At 42.1% G+C, this 10,276-nt stretch overlaps 1 protein-coding gene across 1 annotated transcript; it reads left to right on the top strand.

Annotated features, from left to right (window-relative positions):
* The first annotated feature begins 150 nt into the window (after positions 1-150).
* On the top strand, positions 151-10,034 carry GLE1 (GLE1 RNA export mediator). Its single transcript, XM_030961342.1, has 16 exons — positions 151-303; positions 695-916; positions 1,443-1,571; positions 1,735-1,883; positions 2,205-2,265; positions 2,544-2,798; positions 3,538-3,766; positions 3,890-4,005; positions 4,226-4,295; positions 4,621-4,763; positions 5,594-5,784; positions 6,182-6,311; positions 6,623-6,727; positions 7,657-7,739; positions 7,886-7,949; positions 8,645-10,034. Exons 1-16 carry the CDS (start codon positions 208-210, stop codon positions 8,711-8,713), a joined length of 2,112 nt encoding a protein of 703 aa, XP_030817202.1. The 5' UTR covers positions 151-207; the 3' UTR covers positions 8,714-10,034.
* The last annotated feature ends 242 nt before the right edge of the window (positions 10,035-10,276 follow it).

Below are 10,276 nucleotides of genomic sequence, written 5' to 3'. Positions count from 1 at the left end.
GCTCCTTAGCGCAGCCCTGCCGGGGGCGGGACTCGAACCCGCGACGCCGGGCCGGGCCCCGCCACTCCGCCAGGGGGCGGCACCGCCCGTCCCGCCGGCATGCGGTGGATGCGGCCAGCGCGGCCCGGAAGGGGCGGGATGGGGCCGGCCCGCCCGTGAGGGAGCCTGGGGGGCGTGAGGGAGCCCCTGGGCCAGTGAACGATCGTCATGGAGTCGTGGCAGCTCCGCTTCGACACTCTGGAGGCCCTGCGCCTCTCCAGCAAGGGCCGGCTGAGCTACTGCAGCCACTGGCAGGAGGATGAGGTGAGGGCGCGCCCCAGGAGTCGGCCCTGCCCGCTGGGAAACAGCGGCCGCTCATGCCGGTGACACTGAGGGCTTGAAATAGCCCCAGAGCGGGTCCAGGGAAACAGCGGCCGCTCATGCCGGTGACACTGAGGGCTTGAAATAGCCCCAGAGCGGGTCCAGGCTCGGGAGCGCCGGGTCAGGGAGCGGGGCTGTCCGAGGGGGTTCAAATGTCCTGCGAAAGTAGGATAGTCCTGAAAAAGTGTTGGAAAGACAGCAGAAAAAAGGGTTAAATGGGATGCTGAGCTGCGATGATAAAGCAGCTACTAACTGTGCAGGTGTGCTCATGGTGTGTTAAAGTTTTATTGAAATTGAGGCTGTGCCCCGTTCACGGAGAATGTTTTCTCTCAAGGCTGCCTTGGAAGGATGTGTGGCTCCCGTTGAGCTCTCCCCTTACTGCGGCTGGGTGCTGGACAGCCTTAGTGGGCAATTAGCAGAGGAAATCACACTCTCTGGGACTTCAACGCCCAAACAATCCACCCCACTCCCAAAAAGGGCGTCTGCGGAGAAGATCCCGCCTGACAGCCGGCGGAGCTCATCACCACCTTCATCTGCAGAGCCCAGTGAGACCAAGGTAGCTTTCTGAATTTAATCCATATGTTTATGGAGCAGGTGTGAGAATAAAAAAGGTCCTCACTTGCTGTCATAAATTGTCAGATCAAGGCTGGTTTGTGCTCTGTTAATTTATGGGGAAAACATCCTTAGTTTTAATTATTTTTGTAGTATGAACAGGTGATGATAAAATTAGTATTAACAAGATTTTCATAGGAAAATGTTTCAGAGTGGACCCAAAGCAAACTCCATTTTTCACCGTAACTGAGGAAAATAGTTGGAGCTCTGTTGTGTTATGGATTGGCAGCACAGGATTGATCCATAAGGTCACAGAGGAGGGTCAGGGCTGTTGTAAAACTCCATGAGTAACCCCACTGGGTTCTCTGGAGTCTTTGTGTGACTTACATGTATTCTGACTCTATTTTACAAGGCAGAAGGGTAGGAAGCTGGGCAAATAATAGTTCAGGAGACTTGCTTTTTCTGTTTTCCTCCGTGAGTTGCTGATCCTGTGTTTAGTCGCTGATTTTGCTTTTATGCTTACCATGCAGGAAAATGATCATCTTAGTCTCCAGGAAACAAAGCAAGAAGTTGTTCCAGCAGCAGTTCTGTCATCTAAAGTTGCAAAAGTCGAAGGCTGCATTCGGATGTATGAAGAGATACACAGGCTGAAAGCAAAGGTAAGAAAAAATGATTGAGAGGGTGTCTGTGAATCCCAGGAGAGCTCCAGAGTCAGAGGTAACAGTGCAAGGACAGCAAGTTATAAATGTTGGGCAGTTTAGTTTGTGTTTTCTTCTGTCCACAGTGTTCACTGAGTACCTTTGGTGCCCCTCTATAATGCAGGAGAGGCTGAGACAGCGGCAGGAGGAGCAGGAGCAGATGGTGAGGGCAGCCTATGCCCAGGCCAGCGAGCAGCTGAAGCGCTTTGATGAACTGCGGGAGCTGAAGCGGCATCAGGAATTCCAAGAGTTGCAAGAAGTAATGGAGAAGAGGTGAGATTACCTCTGGTATTACTAGAATTTTATAGCATTTAATCAAAGTGCAGATTAATTCCTGCTCCTGACAGTTCTGTACTAGTCACTTGTGGTTGGAAATTTCACTTGCTGTTTGTCTTACATTAACTATCCTGTTAGAGTTTGGCTGTCAGAGTAGATGTTTGGCTATTGTTGAGGTTTCAATGGTTAGAAAAAGGCAACATTTGTGATAGCTAAAGTTCCTTTAGCTTGGTTTAAGAGTGGCTTCCTGTGTGTTGGTTTGTGTTTTGTCTCCTGAATGTCTTGAATACAGTTTTTCTGTCTTTATGTGTGTTGTAGCTCAAAGGAGGCTCAGGGGCAGCAAGAGAAGTTGAAGGAAGAACACCGACATAGAGCAAAGGTCTGAGACTCTTAAGAATTGTCTTTCATAAAAGACCATGACTGCTGGGTGGGAACTGGAAAGACCAATTGATTTATTTGTATTTTCATGACACTCTGAAGTGAGGATGGATTTTCCGGTGCTATCCTGGGTACCTGCTGCAATGTGGAAATGCAGTAAAGGCACTTGTGTCCTAGGAACAGGAAGGCCCTGTAAAGCTGGAGCCATCAGACCAGGAAGGAGCTGTACAACTGGAGTTATTGAGGTATTTTATGACTCTTGTGTCTTTGTCTCCCCAGATACTGAACCTGAAATTGCGTGAGGCAGAGCAGCAGAGGCAGCGGCAGGAGGAGCTGGAACGTTTGCGCAAGGAGGAGGGCCAGGAGAGGCTGCGGCGCCTTTATTCCATCCAGGAGGAGCTGCTGCAGCTGAACCAGCAAATTGATCCCAACTACAGGCACAAAGACTTGCCCAGAATTGATCTGTCTGCCTACAGCAATCGTGGCAACCAGATCTGTGGACTGGTGTCAGGGCTCATCCGCAGCACGAGCGAGGTACAGGCTCTGCAGGTGTTAACTTGGGCTGTCATTCCTTCCTAAAGCTCTCTGTAGCTGTCTTCAAAGGTAGCTTGTCATGAGGCCCTTAAATGAGATGTCACAGCAATGTTTTTAGATATTCATCCTATAAAGCACCCAATTTCAAAGGGGAATTCTTTCCTCTGGCACTTCAGCTGTTCTCCTGAAATGGCTTATCAAAATGCATGAGAACTTCTACAGGAGAAAGATTCAAATTAAATTGCTGTAAACTCTTGGTGCTGTAAAGTTCCCTCTGTGACAGTGGACTGGTTCATGAATTGTTAAATACTGAACATCTTATGATTCTCTTCGTGAGCTTTTCTGCAGTGGCTTTTCCTTGACATTTTTTCTTTCTAGGATGGGATACAAGTATTGAAAGATAAAGCACTAATAAGGCTAATCCTGTGTTCCAGTTTGTCGCAGCTGGCTTTCAGCAGAGGGAGCTGTCAGGGCTTTGCACTGGAGTTCACTTGCACTTGTCCAAGTGTATTCTTAATTTTTGTTGTCCAAGATCTTAGGAGATTTAGTCATGGACTTGCATTATTTACAAATATTAGGACCAATGTTATGTACAAATAAAGGAGATGGGGATAAGATACATAGTTAGCTCCCAGATTATCTGAAGGCAAATGCTTCAAAGGCTCCTTGTGCTTGCTGATGGCCCTCTGACCCTGGAACCAGAGATTAAAGCTGTGTTACCTCTCATGTTTCATGGCAGAGAGGGTTCCCAACTCAAGCAGATGTGGCCAGCACTGAACGAGCCCTGCAGGAGATGCGAGGGTTGATATCCAGCATGCAGCAGGAAATCACTGCAGCTCTAGAAGAAAAGAAGAGGAAAGATGAAGAGGAAAAGAAACAAAAGCAGAAAGAGTTGGAGAAAAAAGAGCAGATGAAGAGTCAGACTCCTGTCCCTGCACAACAAACAGGGGAAAAGCAGCAGAAGGAAGGTTGGTTAGGCTTTTTTAAAAATCTTTTATTCCTTTGACTTGCATTTTTTTAAAATTCATTTTTTCACTAGAGGTTTAGGTCTTTCTGAGTTACCATCTTTTTTTGGTTTTTTTTAATAACAGGACTTCAGGTTAAAACAGAAGAAAGTATCATGCAGTGGTACCAGCAGCTTCAGGATGCTGCTGAGCAATGTGTTGCTGCTTTCAGTGAAATTGCAAACTGCAAAGGCAACACTGAGGTATGAACAAATTGTTAATACTATTGAAGAGAGATTATATTAATTTCTAGGGTAAACAGGATAGTTTTCATTTTCATTCATCAAAAAAAATTAAAAACTGTGTTGTAGCAACCTGTTATTACTCTGCTCATCCAAACTATTATATATATGTATATGTACTAGTTTGGAAAGGATTTTAAAGTTGTTTGTTTGTTTGTTTGTTTGTTTGTTTGTTCTCCAGGTGAAGAAGATAAAAACAAACTTGCAGAAAGCTGCTACCATCCCTGTGAGCCAGATCTCTAGCATATCAGGTCAGGAAAACACCAAGAGCTCAATCCCACTGAAATTCCTTTTGCTTTAAAGATTTTATGAGGGCACAAGCATATAAAGTGTTCCTGTAGCAGGAAGCTGACCTGCACACAGCCTATCTGTGCAGGAGGGTTTGCTTGTGTTTTGAAGGCCTGTTGCTTCCCTCAGAAGCATCTTTCTTCATCAGGATTAAGTTTGATTAATCAGAGGGAGCAAAGGTGCCCTTTGGGGTTTGGGTCTGGTGTTGGTGAGCTTGGTGTGTTCTGGGTAAGACTTGTCTGCTGTTCCCTTATCTTCTGTCTCCATACATTCCTTATGTATTTGCAGGCTCTAAGCTGAGAGAGGTGTTTGACAAGATCAATAATCTGCTGTCTGGGAAGCCTGTTCAGACTGAAGGACAAACGGTGTCTGTGACTCAGCATCCACAGGGGCTGGAGTTTGTTTGCTACAAGCTTGCAGAGAAGTTTGTGGTGAGGAAATCTCTTGTTTGGGGTGGCACAGGTAGCCAGCGCTCTAGGAGATGCTTTTGGACACTGAACTGTCTCTTCAGCTATGAAGAACAAAATCCTTGGGTGTTCAGTTTGCCTGTATGAATGCAGTGAAAAAAACTTAGTTTCTCTTTCACTTCCAACCCTTATTTTATTTCTTCTGGGAGGAAAAACACTTTTAAATTTCAGGCTTACATCTTACATATTTTGAACTAGGTAGGTGCAGTGTTGTGGAAAATAGTTTGACAGTTAATTTATGGTGTATCACAAAACTATATATAGGCTCAAACCTTATATCTTGGCAGAATTTGGGGGACAAAAAACCCCAACCTTCATGCTCAGGAGGCAAACTTCAGTCCCTGCTTTCTTGTTAGCACCTATCAAGAAATGAAGTTAAAGTTGTTTTTTGGAGTTGGCAGTATTTTTCTGTTGTCTTTATTTGTAAAATGTGGGCTGTTTGAAACTTTTCTCCCTGCAGGAACAAATGCATGCAAAAATCAGCCCATGGAGTAAAACTGTGACTAATTTGTAAATATATGAAAGTGATTCTTTGGGTTGAGAATATCTGTGCAGCCTGCACTTTAAGCCTGTGTTTGCTAATCCCATTTTTCTGTCTTGAGACACAGTTTATTGTCATCCTCTGTGGGAGCTGAGGATATGTGGCTTCATCAGCTTTTCTATCCTTGGTTCATAGCCATGGAAACGTTCAGATTCTTTAGTAAAGGCTAACTACAAAAATTAGGAATTTTTTTTTTTTTGCCTGAGGAATTACTTGAAGGAGTGGTGGCTGACTTTCCTTTTCTACCCTCCAGAAACATGGGGAAGGAGAAGTATCTTTTCACCATGATTCAGCTTTCCCAATTGCTGTGGTGCTCTCAGGAATCTGGGAATTACACCCTCGAGTCGGAGACATCTTTTTAGCTCATCTGCACAAAAAGTGCCCATATTCTGTGCCATTTTACCCTGCTCGGAAAGAAGGGACTTCTGTGGAAGAGTATCAGAGGTAAATTCACTACTGGGCTTTTTCTGCATGAACCCTGCAAGGATGAAGACTATTCTGAGTGAGCTCCACTTTCCCCCATCCCTGAGCACACAGGCATTGACTCCGGAGGTTCACTCACAAAAAACCCATCTTGTTCCTGCCCCCTGCCATGGCAGAGACACCTTTCTTAGACCAGGTTGTTCAGAGCCCCATCCAACCTGTCCTTTCCAGTGCCTCACCACATAGTGGAACATATGATCCAGAGGGTGATGATCAGCCTTTCAATAATTCTTGCATGTTGCATGTTTTTGAAAAATCCCTGTTCTCAGTAGAGTTGACTTCAAGTAAGCTGAGAGCTGCAGGGACTTGAGTGAATGTGTTTTGCTGTACTAAAACTAGAATGTTTTCTCCTACTAAGGATGCTTGGATATGAAGTTCATGATTCTAAAGTGGAAGAACAAGATCATTTTCTTAAAAGGATGTCAGGAATGATTCGTCTCTATGCTGCCATCATTCAGCTCCGCTGGCCGTATGGAAACAGACAAGGGGTATGTGTGTGGCATTATACTTAGAACCTTATTACTGTCCCAGGAGTCTATTAAATGTTTTGGAAGTTTGTTTTGTAGTTGAGGTGTGCTGAATTTAAACTAGCTCAGGATATATTTGAAAGAAAATGATCATAAAACATGATGAACAAAGCAATGCCAAGTAATTAATGGCGTGAACCTCTACTTCCTTTATGTTTTCACAATGATCAAGTTTTATAAAGAAGAAAGTCAATCACAAAACTGTCTGTTTTGATAATTGTGTTTTACAAGTCATAAAGCAAGAGCTGAGTAGCTTCTTTGTTGCTTTGTAGGCTCATCCTCATGGTCTGAGCTATGGGTGGCGCTGGCTTGCACAGATGTTGAATCTGGAGCCTCTGGCAGATGTGACAGCTATGCTGCTTTTGGATTTCCTGGAAGTAAGTGGTGTGGATAACTGTTAGTAGTTAAATGTCCCCAGTTTACATCCTTTTGGGTTCTGAAGGGATTGCTGAGGTGAGATTCACAGCAGGTTTTTTTAACTTGTTCTTATTCCTTCAGCAAGGAACATGAATGTTTCCACATTCTTTCAAATACAGCTTTGCAAATACAGAATTATTTCAAAATTGAAGTTTTTATAAACACAACTTCTGTTGTTGTATTTGATTCTGTTTAAGGTTTCTGTTATTTTAAAAATAGCTGTATGATCTTATATAAGGTCTGTTCTAAGTACTTGGCAGTTCATACTGTGCAAGGAGGTCCTGTGGCTGCTCCAGCCAAATTAGTTCATAAAACAGGATAGATTTTTCAGGCTGAAAAGATCAGAGCCTGATGGATATTAATCCTATATCCTGAGATAATAGGCCTGTGCTAAATAAGAGCCAAAGTTAAAGGCTGAAGTCAGGGGACACAAACACTGTTGAGCACAAGCAGCTTCTCTGCTCTTCAAATGCTTCTAAAGAACTGTAAAAGTACAGATGAGAAAGTGCAAAGTGTTAGGGGTGGTGAAGTCAGAGGAGCATTTGTCCTGTAAACTGTGTGTAGAAAGCTGATGAATCACTGCACTCAGCAGCAATCACAGTGGGGAAATGACCACAGTGTACCCCAGCACATGGTGTTAGCAAAGAGAACTATTTTTGGAGGGAGACTGGGGTGAAATGAAGGATGTCAAGATTCATATAACAGGAAAGAAGGTGATTGTGGTAGCACTAATAGCATTTGGAGGATTTGCTTGTTTTAGTGTAGGTGTATTTCTTTAAATGTCTGAGTAAAGCATTAAGTGGTTGGTGTGGAGCAGGTTCATTGCAGCTGTCATGCAAGTCTGAAACTGAATTCTGTAACCTGCACTCGGTGCCTTTCTGTATCACAGGTGTGTGGCAATGCTCTGATGAAGCAGTATGGGATTCAGTTCTGGAAAACAATGTTCTTTATCCAGAAATTCTATATCCCAAGGTATGATATCTGAGGTTGGGCATGTTGGTGTTCATTCTGAAATGACTCATCCATGTTTTCCAATCCCTGCCATCCACCCCCACACCCACTTGTGAATCAAACCCAACTTTCTGAATAGATTTTGAAACGTGCTGTTATTTCTGCAGGATCGAAGCTGTGACCAGCTCTGGCCAGATGGGCTGTTTGTCACGTTTGAAGAATTTTGTGCAGGTAAAGCAGTTTTGGGGGTTTTTTTGTTCATTTAATTTCAAGATGTTTTGGTTTGAGTTTTGTTTTTTCCCATCACTGAATATATGCATCATTTGGATAATGAGGTTGGCACTGCTTGCCACCCACCAGACCTCTCTCTGTGATCTAACCCATCTTTTGTAACTTTTCAATTGCTGAATTACCTTAATGATAGTTATGATATCGAACATCTCCCTGCTTTCTTCCCTCACATCTAATTTTTATCAATGAAAATGTATTTTGGTTATAAAGGAAGATCAGTGAGAGGAGATGTACAGGTTGAGGAGGATTCTGCTGAGTCACTTCTGTCAAGGCTGTTTCTTATCAGTAGTTGTTTGTTTTTAGCACTTGTCCTGATTAAATATATGGGGAAGTGACAATTTGAACTGCTTTCTGTAGTGTTTGTTTAGCATTGCATTCTGCATATTTTTTAAAATAAAGCTTGCAAAACTGTAACTACTTGATTGTTTAAATTGTTCTGTGAATGTTGACTTGGATTATGATATTAAAACATGACAGCTTTGGAGTTGTACTTTCATTTAATAATTAAACTGGTACATTTTATTAGCAATGCTTTGCATGTATAGTAAGAGCCATCAGAATTCCTGAGAAGAGATGCCAAATTAAAATATTTATCTTTATTATTTATCTTTATTATTTGTCTTTCTCTCCATTAGAAATGTCTACGTGCCGAGGAAATTCCATTACCAAAGGGCATTCTGACACCTTCCTTTTGGAGAACATAAATCAGCCTGTATTTCCTCTCCCCTTAATGTTTAATTCAAGATTTATTTGTTAGACTTAAAGCTAATCTTTGCATTAGATCTTTATAAGTTTTTGTATAATAAATTACTGAAACTTCAAGACTTTTCCTTCATATTTTTAAGCAGTGGAAGATGCTTTAAGTCCATTGTGCTGATGGCTCTGGAGTTAAGGACTCTTGGACTGAAAAATTCCACAGTGCTGTTTGGCTCATGGAAGTGAAAATACCTCACAGCTTTATGAACTCTTACCAGCATAATCAATCTCAAAATTACTGCTACAAATTTATTTTTGTATTTCTTACATCTTTTATAAATCAACTGTAATTATGCTGATGGACTTGTTTGTCTCAACATAATCTAAAATCTGTGGTGAGGCTAGTGAAGGGTGAGCAGTGCTGACTCTGGTGTCTCCCTTGGATGTAACTTCACTCCAAAATGCAGGACTCTGGGTTGAGGGGAGGTAGACTCACTGCTCCAAAAGGTTTGTGGGGGCTCCAGAAGAGCTCCTGTAACAATCACAATTCTATGGTTTTTTTCTGTTGGAGAAGGGGCAGTCAAGAAAATCCACAGCTCCCTGATGAATAGGGGAGATGGGAAATCTGTTGGATTTACAGTGAGCTGTCCTTGAACTGTTTTGGTGGCCTCTAAGATGAGAAAATTTACTTCTGAGTTCTACAAGGTGGTTAATTATTCTGGCAATATACTGTTGCAAGTTGGAAATGTTATTTTTATCAGACTGGGGTTTGTTTTTCCTAGAGGCACCATGGTTTGAAGCTGTAGAACAATTCATGTTCTCATATGAGAATAATAATTTGATTTTCCATATAGTTCTTGGGATTGCTTAGAAGAGGTTGTAACATGTGCTTTGTAATTCAGGCCTGTAAAACACTTAACATTGTCTTTAAAATTGTCTAGTACCTAAGTTAAATTTGTATTTGGTTTATGTATTTTGTAAACTGACTCTGGAATATTTTAGACTACTGTTACCTTGTGATTGTTCTGGGAAATTGGAAATGTCCTCCTGGTGTCCTTTCTGTCAGATAACTCTGAAGCAATGCAACTTTTATTAGTGTACTTGAAAATGTACAAAGTTTTTTGATACTGAGTGGAGATGTTTTAATTATATATTGCATATTTCATAATTATGGTGGAGATAATTTCACTTTGCCAAGACAGTAATTGGTCCTGTCTGTTAGAAACAATTGTCTGCCTGTGCCAAACCCAAGGAAGAGTTTGATGATGTACTTGTGAAATACAAAACTACTTTTTTTTTGCTGACAGCTACTTGGGGTTTCTAACATTTGTGGGGTAAATAAAAGTATATATTTTTATAAAAAAACAATATATCCTTTTCTGCCTCAGTACAGAGAATCCACATACCTACTATTTAAAAAATACTCATATGAATGCTAAATGGATAATGTGTGTGCTTCATAAGAATCAATATTTGTTTTTAGATGTAGCTTGAGGTTGTATCTGCTGCTTGAGCTGAGTGTTTGACTTGTTTTTGTCATTTTAGCAGGTTTGGATGTTAGCCAGTTGGTG

The sequence above is a fragment of the Camarhynchus parvulus genome, chromosome 17, assembly GCF_901933205.1.
Source record: "Camarhynchus parvulus chromosome 17, STF_HiC, whole genome shotgun sequence".
Lineage (NCBI taxonomy): Eukaryota > Metazoa > Chordata > Aves > Passeriformes > Thraupidae > Camarhynchus > Camarhynchus parvulus.
This window is presented reverse-complemented; position numbering and strand designations above follow the sequence as displayed.